At 35.8% G+C, this 15,735-nt stretch overlaps 13 protein-coding genes and 1 pseudogene across 14 annotated transcripts, besides 2 other annotated features; 5 read left to right on the top strand and 9 right to left on the bottom strand.

Annotated features, from left to right (window-relative positions):
* Positions 1 to 3,068: part of a mobile genetic element that runs on past the window's edge.
* Positions 167 to 1,600, bottom strand: TVAGG3_0381450 (Prim-pol domain family; the record flags this gene model as incomplete). Its single annotated transcript, XM_051232097.1, has 1 exon — positions 167 to 1,600. A coding segment is annotated over one exon (1,434 nt), but the record flags the coding sequence as incomplete, so codon positions are not given.
* Positions 2,121 to 2,393, bottom strand: TVAGG3_0381440 (uncharacterized protein; the record flags this gene model as incomplete). The annotated part of the gene is made up of 1 exon (XM_001583174.1): positions 2,121 to 2,393. One exon carries the CDS (start codon positions 2,391 to 2,393, stop codon positions 2,121 to 2,123), a length of 273 nt encoding a protein of 90 aa, XP_001583224.1.
* Positions 3,069 to 3,431: 363 nt separating the features above from the next.
* Positions 3,432 to 15,735: part of a mobile genetic element that runs on past the window's edge.
* On the top strand, positions 4,740 to 5,015 carry TVAGG3_0381420 (uncharacterized protein; the record flags this gene model as incomplete). The annotated part of the gene is made up of 1 exon (XM_001328490.2): positions 4,740 to 5,015. One exon carries the CDS (start codon positions 4,740 to 4,742, stop codon positions 5,013 to 5,015), a length of 276 nt encoding a protein of 91 aa, XP_001328525.1.
* On the top strand, positions 5,034 to 5,251 carry TVAGG3_0381410 (serine threonine-protein phosphatase family; the record flags this gene model as incomplete). The annotated part of the gene is made up of 1 exon (XM_051232096.1): positions 5,034 to 5,251. A coding segment is annotated over one exon (218 nt), but the record flags the coding sequence as incomplete, so codon positions are not given.
* TVAGG3_0381400 lies at positions 7,536 to 8,392 on the bottom strand (annotated as a pseudogene). Its single transcript has one exon. A coding segment is annotated over exon 1 (857 nt).
* TVAGG3_0381390 (phage tail repeat-like family) lies at positions 9,009 to 9,590 on the top strand (the record flags this gene model as incomplete). Its single annotated transcript, XM_051232095.1, has 1 exon — positions 9,009 to 9,590. The coding sequence occupies one exon, from the start codon at positions 9,009 to 9,011 to the stop codon at positions 9,588 to 9,590; it is 582 nt and encodes a 193-aa protein (XP_051101825.1).
* Positions 11,950 to 12,213, top strand: TVAGG3_0381380 (uncharacterized protein; the record flags this gene model as incomplete). Its single annotated transcript, XM_051232094.1, has 1 exon — positions 11,950 to 12,213. The coding sequence occupies one exon, from the start codon at positions 11,950 to 11,952 to the stop codon at positions 12,211 to 12,213; it is 264 nt and encodes an 87-aa protein (XP_051101824.1).
* On the bottom strand, positions 12,504 to 12,960 carry TVAGG3_0381370 (uncharacterized protein; the record flags this gene model as incomplete). The annotated part of the gene is made up of 1 exon (XM_051232093.1): positions 12,504 to 12,960. A coding segment is annotated over one exon (457 nt), but the record flags the coding sequence as incomplete, so codon positions are not given.
* TVAGG3_0381360 (uncharacterized protein) lies at positions 12,993 to 13,577 on the bottom strand (the record flags this gene model as incomplete). The annotated part of the gene is made up of 1 exon (XM_051232092.1): positions 12,993 to 13,577. One exon carries the CDS (start codon positions 13,575 to 13,577, stop codon positions 12,993 to 12,995), a length of 585 nt encoding a protein of 194 aa, XP_051101822.1.
* Positions 13,600 to 13,884, bottom strand: TVAGG3_0381350 (uncharacterized protein; the record flags this gene model as incomplete). Its single annotated transcript, XM_051232091.1, has 1 exon — positions 13,600 to 13,884. One exon carries the CDS (start codon positions 13,882 to 13,884, stop codon positions 13,600 to 13,602), a length of 285 nt encoding a protein of 94 aa, XP_051101821.1.
* On the bottom strand, positions 13,911 to 14,078 carry TVAGG3_0381340 (uncharacterized protein; the record flags this gene model as incomplete). Its single annotated transcript, XM_051232090.1, has 1 exon — positions 13,911 to 14,078. The coding sequence occupies one exon, from the start codon at positions 14,076 to 14,078 to the stop codon at positions 13,911 to 13,913; it is 168 nt and encodes a 55-aa protein (XP_051101820.1).
* On the bottom strand, positions 14,080 to 14,276 carry TVAGG3_0381330 (uncharacterized protein; the record flags this gene model as incomplete). Its single annotated transcript, XM_051232089.1, has 1 exon — positions 14,080 to 14,276. A coding segment is annotated over one exon (197 nt), but the record flags the coding sequence as incomplete, so codon positions are not given.
* On the top strand, positions 14,699 to 15,271 carry TVAGG3_0381320 (uncharacterized protein; the record flags this gene model as incomplete). The annotated part of the gene is made up of 1 exon (XM_051232088.1): positions 14,699 to 15,271. The coding sequence occupies one exon, from the start codon at positions 14,699 to 14,701 to the stop codon at positions 15,269 to 15,271; it is 573 nt and encodes a 190-aa protein (XP_051101818.1).
* On the bottom strand, positions 15,300 to 15,500 carry TVAGG3_0381310 (uncharacterized protein; the record flags this gene model as incomplete). Its single annotated transcript, XM_051232087.1, has 1 exon — positions 15,300 to 15,500. One exon carries the CDS (start codon positions 15,498 to 15,500, stop codon positions 15,300 to 15,302), a length of 201 nt encoding a protein of 66 aa, XP_051101817.1.

The following is a 15,735-nucleotide window of genomic DNA, read 5'->3' as shown; positions in this document are numbered from 1 at the left end:
TTTCAGTAATGTTTTTACATGAATAACCAGCGAGGAGTTCAGAAATAATGTCTGTAAATCTGTTTTTACCTGTTCCCTGAAGTCCTTTCAAAATAATTGCTGTTTCATTCTTGATTCCAGGATGTTGAATCATTGATGCAATCCAGCCGAGAAGGTATTTATACACTTCATCGTTATTATCACAAATGGCTTCTTTAATGAAATTCATAAACATCTCAATTTTTGAGTAATCTGGTTTTTCGAGAATGTTGTATTTATAACCCTGAAACGTTGAGAAAACATCTGGGGAATCAGATTTAAAGCAAACACCCTTAACGGTTAATGAGGATAATTGATTTAATAGTACGTCCCATGCTGTTATGGTTTTACCTTCTTCTTTAAATAATTTAATCATTTTGAGTGACTCTTTCATGTTTGATTGAAGAACGAATGATATTTGATTCATTTTGTCGTGGATATTATAGTCCTTTTGAATGAAATATTTGTTTCCACAATCTACAAAACGGATTACACGTGATAAATCCTCAATTACTTCAGAACTGTTTTTATACTGATGATTTTCAGCCTTGCGTCTAATATCTGTTATCAAAAACGAGTCATCAAGTTTGATATCAAACGTTATTTTTGGCTTACGTAATAAAGGTAAAACATATTCATCATAATATTCCTTTTGATAAAGTTTTAGAATCTTCACTAAAACAAATGGAGAAGTCATTAAATGTGCATATCTACCACGTGCTTTTTCAAAATTACTTTTTGCATTTTCTGTTAAACTGCAGAAGTTATAAACGTTATCGTATGCTTCATTAATTAAATGATTAGGTAACGAATTAATTGCTTGAAACAGTGTGAATAATGTAACTTCTTTTTCTAAATTCATGTTTCCACCGTCATTATGTACTTCAAAATCACAGATGCCATCAACTATGCTCTGCGCAAGTTTATCGTCAATGTTTACATCTTTGTTTTCATTCATTATACTCTTTATTTCTTCATTCTTCTGTTCAACTCTTACCTTAATATTCAAATCATTTAATATATCATTCACTGTTCTGGTTAATGTTGAATCGTAACTTCCACGAATGAATGAGTATGTATTGATTGGTTCTGTTGCATTCTTGCGAACTCTTGAATCAGCCATAACTACTAAAGAACGTTTTGAATCATCAATAGAAGTCATTATGTCAATATCATAATCATTGCAGGAATAACATTTAATCATTCTGTTCGAGGTTGAATAGAAGAAATTAGTGTTGCAATAAATGTGAAGACCTCCTGAAGCGGTTTTAACGATAACATCTTTATCCGAAAGTTTTGATAAAATGTCTTTTCTAACTGTTTCTTTAAGTTCATCATTGTACGATTTATTGATATCAACATCTATAATCGTTAAATTTGAAATTTTATTTACTAATAAAGCCATACCAGTTTTCCTTCCTCTTCCTCCATCATGTTTGAGGTAGTTATGTAAATCAATCTTGTTTTCACCAATTCTTTCGTTGAGGGTTTTAGTTTCTGCCACAACTAATTCCTCAACTAATGAATCAATAACTTTTTCATCAGAAATGATATAGTTGCTGTTGTTGTTTGTTGCTGTCATTTATATAGGAATAAAAAAATAAAAATAATTTTAAAACTAACTTTATTTTTGGACTGCATCATATTTTCTATGTTGTTGTCTAAATGTCATGTTGTCTCATTTTTTAAAAGAAGTTAAATGACCTGGTAGCACATGGTAACATGGTAGCACCTTCAGTTCTTCAAAAATAATTCATAACTGCCTTCCCCTGCTGTGTTGTCTAAATGTCATGTTGTCTCATTTTTTAAAAGAAGTTAAATGACCTGGTAGCACATGGTAACATGGTAGCACCTTCAGTTATTCAAAAATAATTAATTATTGAATAACCTAAAAACATTCACGATAAAATAAGTGATAACAAATTTTTATTTTTATCATAAATGAATACCCCACAAGCTCAAAATTTACCACGAATCATAACAAGGGAGGAAATGATAAAAATGATGCAAGAACATGTTAAAAATAACAAACCACTAAAATTGAGAAAATGTGGTTATGCGGTAATGATGGAAAGAGAGATGTTGTCAAAGAGGAATAAAAATTAAATTTGGATTGAGTTTAAAAATTCATCTTTATTAAATTCATCTCTTCCAACCAATTTATTTATTCTATTAAATTCTTTTATTTTTGCTTCACTCAGTTTAAGGATTGAACGATAAGTTTCTAATTTTTCGATTATTTCTTTCCTCTCTTTATCGTTTTCAACCCCACCGCATTGTGGCTTCTTTTTGTAATAACATATTTTTGATTTAATTCTGTTTAGTTTCTTTTTATATTCATCGTCTGGACTCTTGACTGCTTCGTTGTTACTCATTTCTTACGAAATAAAAAAATTAAATATTATTTAAATATAATGGAGTAATAAAATAAATCGGAATTTCTATTAATTTATTGTCAACTTCAACTAATGCATTGCCGTTAATATATCTCACAAATTCAGCTATTGTGTCAAATCTTCGTCTTCTTTTTGTCATTGATTTATCAGTTTTTCCATAATCGAGATGAATCAAAACTTTATCCCCTTGTTTAAAATTCATGAGCCCCGAATTAATTTGTTCACGTTTAACATCATTCAACCTTTCCATTTGCTTTCTAATATATTCCCATTCTTTTGAAATATCATTTTTCATTTCCACCGGTTTCATGTTTATTGTTCTATGCCATGTATTATTGTAATAATATACTAACTGTTGTATGATGGAGTCATGATTTCCATCCCAGTATATCTGACCGTTAACCCCTAACGCATCTCTAAGAGTTCTCATTACCGCATCAACTATTTTATTATGAAACGTATATGGAGAGAATGAAAAGTAAAAATTAATTTGTGGGAAATAAGAAATTTATAACATCATCTTTATTCATTTTTCCATCATAATCTAAATCATTTAATAACTCCGCGAATTTTTGACAATTTCTTAAATAATATTTATTAACTTCATAACTCGCCTCCTCTAATATATCCTTTATTTCCTCGTTTGTGAATCCCAATTTTTTAACGTCGTTAGTCTTGACACTCATTTTCATACGAATTAAAAAAATAAATTATTCAAAAAATGTAAGACATGAATTTTTAAAGTTTATTTTTTTATTTTTTTTATTTTTTTTATTTCATTATGTATGGGTTTAGTGAAAATTTCTTACGATTCTGAAAATTTTTAAATCTTGATTTATTCAAAAACGTAAGAATAAAAACCGTAAAAATCATACATTTTTTACTTCATATGTAAAAAAAAATGATACAAAATCGCTCAAAAATGTATGAATTCTTACGTTTACAAAAAAAGTCACAAAACCCTTCAACATATACTACTATAAAATTAGATTATTTTACAAGTAGCTAAAAGAATAAAAAAAAAAAAAAAAAAAAAAAAAAAAAAAAGGTAGTGGGGCTTCCAGGCACTTCGTGCCTTCTAGCCCTGATGTTGATGTTTAGTATAAATGAAGTTTTTATTCGGAGGACTCTTCTTCTTCCTCCATTGCTTCTGGGAAGAAGCCTTCTTCTGGGTCGAAAACATTATATAATGTGTCGCTTTTCACAAATTATATATGTTTTCATGTTTTGTCACTTTTCTGTCACTTTTCAGGAAAAAACATTTTTATTATATATATAAAATGAATTTTACAAAACCACCGTTACCCTTCTTTGGAAATAAGAGTAGATGTAAAGATATTCTATTGAGAGAACTTAAGAAACTACCGAATGGTCTAACATTTGTAGACTTGTTCGGTGGAAGTTTCTATATATCTCATTTGTGCCATACAATATTTCCTGACTCAAAGATTATATGCAATGACTTCGACAACTATATGAACCGTCTCAAACATATACCAGACACAAACAAAATATTGAAAGAGTTAAAAGAAAAGATACCTATAGGTAAGATGGAACGTATACCATTAGATAAGAAAAATACTGTCAGAGAGGTTTTGAAAAAGGCAGAGTATATTGACTGGGATAGTATATCTGCTAGACTATTATATAGTGGTGCTATAAGAGTTCATGACATTGAAACACTTATGTCAAAAGTTTTATATCTTAACTATACAAATGTTTTCAAAGAGAACATAGAAAAATATATTGAGGGTATAGAGTTTGTGAGATGTCATTGGACAGAGTTGTATGAAAAATATAAAGACAAGGAAAATGTTTTCTTTATAGTGGACCCGCCGTTCTATAACACATGGGATTTTCAATACCAAGTAGACTGGACTTTGAGAGACTCTTTAGAAACTTTAGACGTTTTACATAACCATCCATGCTTTTACTTTACATCCGATAAAAGTGGTTTGGAAAGTGTCATGAGATGGTTAGAGGACATACATGACTATGAGTTTATATATGACAAGATAGAATATGAGAGAGGTCCTATAAACTGGAGAAAGTGTCACAATAAAGAAATTTTATTAGTAAGTAAATGTGGTTTGAAATAGGACTACTTGTTTTAGGTTTTTTCCATTGTGTCATTTATTTCTTTGACGTGGCAGAAAAGTACAGAGAATATGAAGATGAACCAATGCCTGCAAATGTTCAGTATATGTACTCGTAAGAGATATTTTTATCTAATATTAAATGGACGCACAGAACTTAGCGAATGCACAGCAACCTGGACAACCAAACCCAGAGAATATTCCAAATGAAGTTAGAATACAAACTGCAATGGCAAACTATGGTCAAGTGCCAACAGATGTACAAATGCAAACTGCCATGTCAAATGACGCTGCGTTAGGTTTGCCACCATGGTATGCAAATATGAGATGGAAAGAGTTTTATACAAACCCTGAAGTGGGATATAAACAACTTTATGCAGATGACGCGAACACAGGAGTTGACCCAGAATATGTTTTCTACCAGAGGAGAAACAGAATGTATGAGCTCCAGTTAAAGAATGCTATGGAACTCAACAGGAAACGTAAGAGACTAGGCGGACATTAGATTTTTACATATAGTAAAATGGGTTTCTTCAGTAAGATAGGAAACTTCTTTCGAAATGTTGGAAGAGGTATATGGAATGGAATAAAAACCGTAGGAAGAGGAATTTGGAACGGTGTCAAAAATATTGGTAAAAGAGTAGGTCAGTTCGTTGGTATTATACCTAAAGACCCTGAACCAGAAGAACAAGCTCCTGTTATACAACAGCCTGAACCTGCACCACAGTCTAGTTGGCAAACCAAATCCAACACCTCAACCGTATTAAAAAATTATATTTTTTACCGTTCGATAGTAGTTGTATATGAAACTAAGTTCTAAGTAAAACGCATGGTATAATGGAATTATTCTTTTTCTTCCATCTGTAGTAAACCATACTTGAAAGTCTGAAATACTTCCACTCGGCGGTTCATATAACTTTGTAGGTTTTTCGTAAAAGTCATTGCCAAGCATAAGAAAGAGTTTTGAGCGCCAGAAAATGAAGCATGAACAATAATAGCAGCTGGGTCGAAAACATCTTTAAATAAATATGGTTCATCTCTTGCATATCGACTGTAAATATTTGCTAAAGGAAGTTTGACTTTCTGATTTAACATTCTTTGCAAATAATACCATGACATTGCAGTGAATTCTGTATATATTTGTTCGTCTTTCTTTGGATTGTCTTCGTAGATTTGAAATGACACTTGTGAATTTTGTTTGTCATATACAATTCTCACATAAAGTGTGCTCTCGGTATTTGCATATTCATCAGCATATTTTGCATAACATGAATTTATTTTATCTTCTATATTTTTAACGCAGTCTGTAGAGAAGATGAAAGGTCAACTTGTATTAGCTCAATTTCTTCCCACATTTTTCGTTTCCCTTCAGATATATAATCTAATGAAACCTTACAATAAATGGAAAACTTTTATCTTCTACAGACACAAACTTCATTCTACGAAAGCCAATAGCTTTTGTGACAGATGGGTCTCTTAGCCATCTTAATGGGTAGTCAAAACGATAGCCTTCATGCTTTACGGTCTCTGTCTCAAACTTTTGACCGACATTAGTAAAAAGTTCATCTAATGGTTTAGTTGTAGCAACTCTTGAATTTTCTTTTTCTATTGGAAGCATATTTTATCTATAATAAAATGTCAAATGAAACAGCGTCTATGAGAGAAATACAACACAACCGACAACTCATTATGCAAGCTCTAATAAGAACACAACAAACTTTTCAAACTATTCTAAGATATCTGAGTCATTGAAAGAAGGAAACTTAAAACTGACATTAAACCCAATGACAGACGAGTTTCTATTCAAGACAGTAAGAACCATACTGTTTGTATAATCCAACAAAAAGAACTTTAAACGAGAAACCTATAGATGAACTTCTTTTGAAAGCAGATATTGACAACAAAGCTGACAAAGAGTATGTTGACGATGAGTTAGCACGTGTGGCTAGTGCGTTAGTGAAGAAGGCAGATAAGGAATATGTGAATGAAAAAGATGAAAAAATTATAGAAAAGGGTTGAATGGTACCATGAACGGACAACAAAGATTTTAAAAGGTAAAGCCGATACAGGGTGGGTTTCAGGATGTTTAGACCTTAAAGCGGATAAGAACCATACACATACCATTGCAAATATTACAAACTTACAAGAAACCTTAAACAGGAAAAGTGACGTGGACATACACATACCATTGCAAATATTACAAACTTACAAGAAACCTTAAACAGGAAAAGTGACGTTGGACATACACATAGCTTCTTCGCAACTGTTGGTATAGAAAATATTGAAGGAAACGGTTGAAGAAACTGGTGGGGATGCAATATATTGTAAACCTCCTAACTTTCCACAAGGTTTAACATCGGATGACGACATAACAAACGATGAGAAACATTAGATGTAGAGATGTTTATGTCATGGAGGATGAACATAATATTAAATTCACTGCTCAAGATTTATATGACAAGAAAGCAGACAAAACAGAGCTTCAAACATTAAAGACAGAAATACTTCAAACCATTTACCCAGTTGGTTCTATTTATACGTCAATGAACTCTACCAGACCAGAAGTAGTACTTGGTTTTGGAACTTGGACTCAAATACTCGAAAGTTTTTTTGTATTGTGCACACACTCCAAAGAAAACAGGTGGAAGTAAAACGATATCTGTCGACAACTTGCCACCACATAGTCATTCTGGTACAACAAACTTTTCTGGCGACCATAGCCACTCATTAAGAGACCACCCATTATACAACTCAGAGTATGAAGCTGGCTATGACGTTTTATCTCCAGATTATAACCATTCAGCAAAAAAGACTTTTCGACAAACTGAACCAGGAGGAAACCACCAACATACTTTTACAAAACATCTACAGGACTAGGTAAAAAATACATGCCACCTTACATGACAGTTTGTGCATGGTATAGAAATGCTTAGTCGTCATTTTCAACTTCTTTAGCATATTCGTCAGGAGTTGTCTTATATTTGTTAGGAACTGTCTTTGAAAGTATACCACCTTGAACTTTGACAAGTTTGAAACGAGTCTGACAATAGTAGTTTTATCTTCTGCTTGCAGTTTGTACATTTTGCCATGTTTGCCTAAAACTTCATAATATTCTCTTGTATACTTTCTTCTATTTTTACGAACACGAATGCGAGTACCTGTCGGGTTCCCATTGTTGTCATAGTCAATAGTATTTTCATATGGGTCGCGTTTAGGTTTTCTATTTTTACTTTGTCACCTTTCTTAAGTTTGAAGCCTGGCATTCTTTCTTGTTTGTCTCTTTTGACTAAATTGTTAATATATAAAGTCTTTCTCTAAGTCGGGGTTGTTTTTCATTTCTTCGGGGGAGTGGTTTCCCAAACCTTTTTTTTTACGGTTATTGTAAATATTTAAACTTGTCTCATCTTTGCCATGGAGAAGTGTCTGTACTTGTCGTCATATGACATTTCATTTGCTTCACCACCTTGTGGTTGGTTTAAGTCTCTTAAGATTTTTATACAACTGTCAATGACACCAAGAGCAGAATGGTTTTGGTCGACAATGAAATATTGGTTTACATTTTTTGAACGCAGATAGTTTTTAATATCGTCTGATTTGAAAGAACTTTCACAGTCAGATGTCAGTTTTGTTGGATGGTATTTGTCAACGAATATTGTCAAAGCAGTTTTCACATCTAAAATATTTTTGGCTGTAATGGTATGGCTTCACAGTATCTTGTGTTTTGACCAACAATATTACCAGTATGGAGGTCCATCTTCTCTACCTCGGAATATTTTCCAAGATATCCATAAACCAAGCATTTGGTGTTGAACTAAAGATTTTTATCATGAGTGCTTTCTTTGTCGCTTTAGAAACATAGGGGTCCTTGTTTGGATTCGTCATTTTTTACCCTATAAGAAATGGGTTTATTTGGCGCATTAGCAGGAGTTGCATCCAGATTTTTGCCCGCAGTGGGAACAATAGCCAGAGGTGCATTTGGAATTGGAAGGAAGATTTTGAGTACATTAGGTATACTGAAAGAGAAAGCACAGCCTATTATACAAACTGTACAGAAAGGTTGGGAGGTAGCACGAGATGCAGCAAATCTTATTCCAAATCCTGAAACAAGAGGAAAAGTTCAAGGATGGATGGACAATGTTTCCAGACAAGCAGGAAACTACTATAACAAAGCAAATGACTACTATAACCAAGCAGGGCACTATATGGACCAAGGTGAAAGATTCTTTAAACAGAGGATATAACCATGCACAACAGTGGGTAAACAACAACCAACCGCAACCACCGCCTCAAACGTGGGGAATGTAAATTTTTTTACTGAGATGAAATGAACAATACAGCATTGAGACAAATGGGCTCAAGATGGATTTGTCGACTTCCAGCAGTTACACCACCACGTGTTTGTCAAGTCCTCCCTATACCTCAAGAAGTTTTAGACCGACTTAAAAAACCTAAACAACCAGTTGAAAACAAACCAAACTAAAATTTTTTACTGAGATGAATGACCGAAGAAGTTGAAACGGTAGATTTGACACCACAAACAAAAAGTTCAGAACCATTGTCAAAACCTGTCAAAGAACTTACAGATGAAGAGAAAAATTCAATAATAGAAAGTGCCAGGTCTGGAAATACAAACCCTAACTATAAAGTCACTTTTCATAGAAATGGAACGGCTAGTATCTCAAAAAAGAAACAGACTCTCACAAATAAAATATTGAAGTCTGAAGGAGCTTTCGAGACAACAGATGGAAAAGTTTACTTCACTGACCAACAGTTCATTATAGAACATCTCATTGACTTAGAGTCGAAATATTCTAAACTTTACAACAAACACAAAAAGTTGAAAGGAAAACAAAAACAAATGGCATATGATATTTATGAAGATGTTGACGACACAACCATACCTGCAAGTGAGGTAAAGTCAGATGAACCGAAAAGTGACGAAAAACCAATAGAAGAAGAAAAACAAAAAACTGAAGATAAACCAAAACCAAAGGTTAGTTTCAATACTAAAAGTCAACCTTCATTAGCTGGTATGGGTTGGCGTCAAAGACTTCTGGTAGCAGGAGGTTATGTAAAGTAAAAGAAAAAAATATTTTTTTATTTTTATAAAAATGCCCCCGTATAGAATGGATAGAAAATCTGCTAGAATAAAAGCAGAGTTAGAAAGATATGGTTGGAAAGTTTCGAAGAATTTTAAATATAGGAAGGGAAGACCCATAAAAGTCTATGACAAATTGTCTGGTCTTCGCTACGAAATGGAATTGGAAACAGCACGCGCAAATTATCCAAACAGACTAGAGAGGTTAGAAGAAGAACGTCTTATGGACATGCCTTTCAATGTTAGTGAACCTCAAGTTGAAGGACACGACGGCTTTGCCAGATTCTATTGGAAACATGACGAACAATTGCATCCTTTGAGACGGAAAAAAGGAAAAGGTGAAGACGCACATGCTCCCATGGAAAGAACAAGATATGCATATGAAAAGTACCGTGAAGTTAGAAGTCAAATTACATCTGGTCGAACCTTTTACAGTAAACTTTGACGAAGGAAAGAACAAAGAAGGCTTCATGGGTGTACTTGCTGCAATTCAAGACGGAAATAAGAAAGGATACAATCTCAGATTGACCATAAAGATTTGGATGGTCACATTTACTATGCATATGGCAATGTCAAACAGCTGCAATGCTTCTTGACGCTTTCAAGACTAAAGAGAGAACAAATGTTTGACTCCGACTCAGACATTTTGAATGCAATTGAAGGAATTGCAAGTGTCAATTCGAATGGTACCAACCTAACCCTCAAGCAGTCAGACAACATGCTGGATACTTCCCCTTCATAAATAAGTCTGACATTGACTTGACAAGGTATGGAATTTACAATTCAATTGAAACAATTGTCAATGAACCTTGCATTCTTACATGTCTCAGGAACTCTGGTCTTGTTACGATGGAAGATGAAGTATCTTGAGTCATGTGTGAAGACAAGGTACATTCTCAGAGGTCAATTGGCAAAAATTGCACCGTTGGCAAATGTCAATATCCGAGTCAACATTCCGACTGAGAAAGGTTCTTCACATGACGACTATGTTGTTGACAAAGACTTACCATGGTTGAAGATTGTAATTTTCCACAACCACTTCATGTTGAACGAAAGTCTTACAAACCCATTGTTCGGAAAAGGCAAGTGCAACATTGTCAGAGCTGTTAACATTCTTTTCGAGAAAGGTTTTGGAACGATTCCAGATGACAAGCTGACAGAAAGTTTTGTACCAAAAAGACGAAAACAAACTTTCACTGTTAGCAAGACAAAAAGTTGTTCCAGACAAAGTTCTAGTACAAAGAAGTACACAGTTCCAAAAGGAGTTGGATTGTTCGATACCAACTGAACCAGAAGAACTTCAATGAGGTTGCAAGAACTTCAAGATGCTATAAACAAACTCCCATTGAGACATCCAATCGACGTCAAATTGTATTGGAGAGCATCAGAGTTAGGTCAGAAGGTTTTATATGAAACAGGTTGCTTCGACGATGTTTATGAGATAACAGGAGAAGTTTCTCAGAGATAAGAGACTCGCTTGAATTTCCAAAAAACTGGTCCGATTGGATGCGATAAGTTCGACTCAGATGAAAAAATATACTATGTCGACCTTAACGCCGCATACATGAGGTTCGTCCAATATATCCCGACTGGAATTCCAAACGAAGATGGTGAGTTCCAGGAAGGAACTATACAGTTGGAAAAGTCATAAACAACTGTATGATATTAGGAAAGCTTCAAACCCCAAACTTGCAATGACATTAAAATTGCTTATGAATTCGACATGGGGATATTCCATTAAGAAACCTCAAGAGATGAAGAGTAAACATTATGAGAAGGTCGACAACTTTGTTGAAAGGTTTTCTCCTTTTGTTTTGAAATACGAATTTACCGAAGGTGAAGTGGCTTAGTAACCACATTAAAACCTATTGTCGAACATTGGTCTTACCCTCAGTTCGCAAAAGCAGTCCTTGACGAGTACAACATTTCTTCTCCGAAGTCAAATCCAAAGTCAAGGTTTACTATGAGAACATCGGACGCACTCATGACGAACGAAGAAGGATACAACAAACTCATTGAAATGGAATGGTCGGTGAAAAGATGGGTCAATTCAAAATTGGACAAAATTTTCACCGAAGTTCATGTCCTCTCCAAGCGTAAGTACTGGGGTGTTAAAGAAGACGGCACAGAAATAAAACATTGCATGAAATAAAAAATTTTTATATTCCTTCCTAGCTAATTTCCGTTTAATTTCATGGTCGCCCTCGGAGTCTTTGAATCGGACAGGTCGAGTTACACCATTCTTGGTCTCAAACTCATATATAACCTGTTTGTCTGTATTTTCGTCGACTATGGCACGAGACACGAACATTGACCAAACGGACAAAAAGTGTCATTTCGGATGGTCCCGCAGCCAATCGCATTCGAGCACTTCGAAGAAGCCTTACGTTCCAAGGGAGAGGGTGTCTGGTGCAAGGCAGAGGTCATGAGACTCTACGAGCAGTACATCCTCAATGCCTGGGAGGACAAATCGTCCTTGGATTGGCAATTCTACCAACTCCTCTGGGACGACCTCCTACGCAACTGGGATGATGAAAGAGTCCAATTCAGAGGTCGGGAGCTAATTGTCCAAATTACCCTTAATTTAACCCACTTAATGAACTAAACACCTAATTTTACTCGGGGTTTCCCCCTAAAATAAAATTTTTTTACTCTTAGAACCACTCGAGGTTCTCCTTACGGTTGTTGAGCTTGTCACCGTCAATGTGTCTGACCTTCGTCTTCTTGTTTGGATTTGGAACCCATTGCATACCGACAAGCTTTCCCATGGAAATTGAACCGTAATTTCGAAGGGTAAGGTTCAAGTGTCCCAAGTTGTTGAGGACTGGGGTAAGAACCTTGCCGGTCTCCTTGTTGCGGATTTTGTATGGGTAGGGTTGGGAAATTTCGTAAGTGTCATCGGCAACAAGGGTTGCCCAAACTTCCTCTTCTTCGTGTTTCTCTTCTTCCTCTTCTTCCTCTTCTTCCTCTTCTTCCTCTTCTTTGATAATACCTTCTTCAATTTGGTACTCACGAATACGGTGTTGGAGGTTCTGTCCTTTCCGAGTACCTTCCAGATGGCGTCTATCTCTTCGAAGAAACGGTAGATGAGTCTGGCAAGGTCTCGGTTCTCTCTCGCGTAAATGCGCAAGGTTTCCGTCAAATCATTCAGGACTTTCTCATTGGAAGCTTGGTTCATGAGGAACTCACCTTTAAGTCCCTTCATCTCTTCCATAAGACTACTTTGGAGAGTCTTAACGGTGTTTGTCAGATGAGCTTTCAAATTCAAAATTTGAATTTGAACTGGGCGCTTGTCTGGCAACATTGAAAGGACATCTGCCATTGTGTTCGGCTTCGGTGCTTGTTCGGACATCGAAAAAATGAAGTGGTTTGAGAATGACGGTTTTACTTCAAAAAGCTTGTTATGACGGTTAAGTCATACAACAAGTTTAAAATAATATCTTGTTCTTCTTCTGAACGTTTGTTGTCTCTTCCGATAAAAGTTTGGAACATGAGAACCAAAAAACGTTTTTTGAGATTGCGGAAGAGTTCAGGCAAACGTTCATATTCTGGATATGTTGGGAGCAGTTCAAAACATCTGAGCTGACTTTCGGACAAAATTGGGACAATGTCAGAAAATTCATCTTTGGTCGGATTGCTTGAAGGTAAGTCCCTTACATGTAAGTAGCTCTGGTAAAGTCTTCTCATTTCTGCTAACTTTTGGAGTATAGCTTCGTAGTTTAGAAGTTTTAATTTTAAATGTCTTATTCCACTCTTGACATCTAAACGGTAACTATCCATGAGGTCAAGAGTAGCTTTGGTAGCTTTAAGTGGAGCTATCTGTTCCTTGACTCCTGCAATTTTGGTTGCAATTGTGATTTGAGCTCCTTCAAGTTCGCCGTCTATGTCGTTCTCAACGTCTTCAAGCATAGCTTGCAACTCTTCATCGGTCCATTGAGTTTGGTGTGGGACGAATTTAACTTGCTTCATTCAAAAAATGAAAAAAATGTTTTTACTCAAAGCGTGCCATGTATATGGCTATAAGAAACTTACCAGAAGGCTTCTTCTTGACATGAGTCTTTGGCAACTTGAGTGTTGGTGTTGGAGTTGGGTCTGGAATTTCAATTCTCTCTCGAGCGCAACAACAGATGTCAGAATAACATTCCCCACTGTCTTTCTTGCCACCATAAATTGTGTATTGACCGAACTTGCATTTGCAGGAAGACCGGTCAATACAAGGTTCACAGTTGAAATAGTTGTACACAAACCTGTTGAGTACGAGTGTGAGTAAAAACATAAAAAAGTGAAGTTAAACGTTAAGGTTTACTGAATTGGTTGGATGTCGCCTTCTGAGGTTATGAAGAACGGCCGTCCTGAGAAGTGGAACAGTGCTCTGAGAATTTGTATAATTCGTGGAATTGGACTCTCTCTGTTTGGAAGTTGTATCCATGGGCGCTTTGCAAAGAACTTGAGAAGAGCTTCTTTCTTCATCTCCTTTATGTCGTCTACAGGAGTTTTTTCTGGTATTTGAATTGGAATTCCGGTTTCAATTTCGATTTTCAGCGCACCTCTTCCAGACAACCAGAAGCCGAGGGACTTGTTGGCTTTGTCCTTGCCCAAGTACTGCTTAACAACTTCATTTATCTCTATAAGGTAAATTGCCTCATCTAATGGCTCGACCTCGTCCATTGCTACTGTTTCAGAACTAGTCTTGTACTTTTTCAGAACAATACTTGTACTGTTTCAGAACTAGTCTTGTACTTTTTCAGTACAATACTTGTACTGTTTCAGAACTAGTCTTGTACTTTTTCAGAACAATACTTGTACTGTTTCAGAACAATACTTGTACTTTTTCAGAACAATACTTGTACTTTTTCAGAACAAATTTCCCGTAAAAGCTCTCAATTTGTGAGAAAAATTTTCTGTTTCAGAACAAGACTTGTACTTTTTCAGAACAATACTTGTACTTTTTCAGAACAATACTTGCACTGTTTCAGAACAATACTTGTACTTTTTCAGAACAATACTTGCACTGCTTCAGAACAATACTTGTACTTTTTCAGAACAAGACTTGCACTGCTTCAGAACAATATTTGTACTGTTTCAAGACAATGTCCGACGTCCCACCAACCGAGTCCATTCCCAAGCCAGAAGAACCTAAAGCACCAGCCCCTGCACCTCAGTTCCAGCAAGTACCTCCACCAAATTACTACCAATTTCCACCTCAAGGTTACTACCAATTTCCACTACAAGGCTTCCCGAACTACCCTCCTCAGCCTATGCCTTACTTCCCCAACCCTTGGATGTTCCAGCAAGCTCCACCCCAGCAATTCCAATCTCAATCCAAGAGAGACCAAGAGTTCGAGGAAGGTCTGAACCGCTTACGCAAAGAGTATGCTACTACCCCAATGGAAGAAGACAGGCTTTCAGTCTCTTCCCTCAAATCGACCGATTCGACTCGTACCACAGATTCGGTTCGTGACCGTGAAGACTACCTCAAGCAGTCTGAGAGACTCTTCATCCTACAACCATTTACAACTGGAGCTCTCAAGAACATGCGCAATTACGAAGGTCAGACACCAGCTGGAGACCGCAAAACAGACGTACTCGCAAGAGCAGTCCAACTGGTCAAGACAAAGACTGAGATAGTCGACTTCATTCTTGCAGCTTGCCCATACAAGTAAAAAAATAAACAATTACGAGTTAAACTTTTTACTCTTTCTTTTCTGAGTTGTTTAGAGCTGGTTTCTCTTGTAGGAACCTTTCGTACTCTTCCATGGTCATGTAATTGCGAATTTGGTACGCAATTCCAGGTTCGTTGTTTTTGAACCTTACGTATGTAACGCTTCCATCCTCCTCAGGGAAGTAAGCTGCTAACATCTGACCAAGTTTTCTCGGTGACTCGGAGCTCATAAAAATGTCACTTTTTAAACGTTAAGTTTTTAGTCTTATTTTACCCTTTGTTTACCCTTTGTTTGTCAAGGTAGTATTGGAGTGCAATTTCTCCAAATTCTCTGTGTCGGAGTTCTTCAGCATTTTCCAAGGTGTTCCTGGAGAACTCAAAGAAGTTGTCAAGAACATACTGCCATGCTGCTCTTCTGAGTTCGTCGGTATTTTGGAAGTGTTGCACCTTCGAGTCTTCGGACAT

Source organism: Trichomonas vaginalis, chromosome V (genome assembly GCF_026262505.1).
Source record: "Trichomonas vaginalis G3 chromosome V, whole genome shotgun sequence".
Taxonomy (NCBI): domain Eukaryota; phylum Parabasalia; order Trichomonadida; family Trichomonadidae; genus Trichomonas; species Trichomonas vaginalis.
The sequence above is the reverse complement of the archived record's forward strand: the minus strand, read 5'-3'. Positions and strand labels throughout refer to the sequence as shown.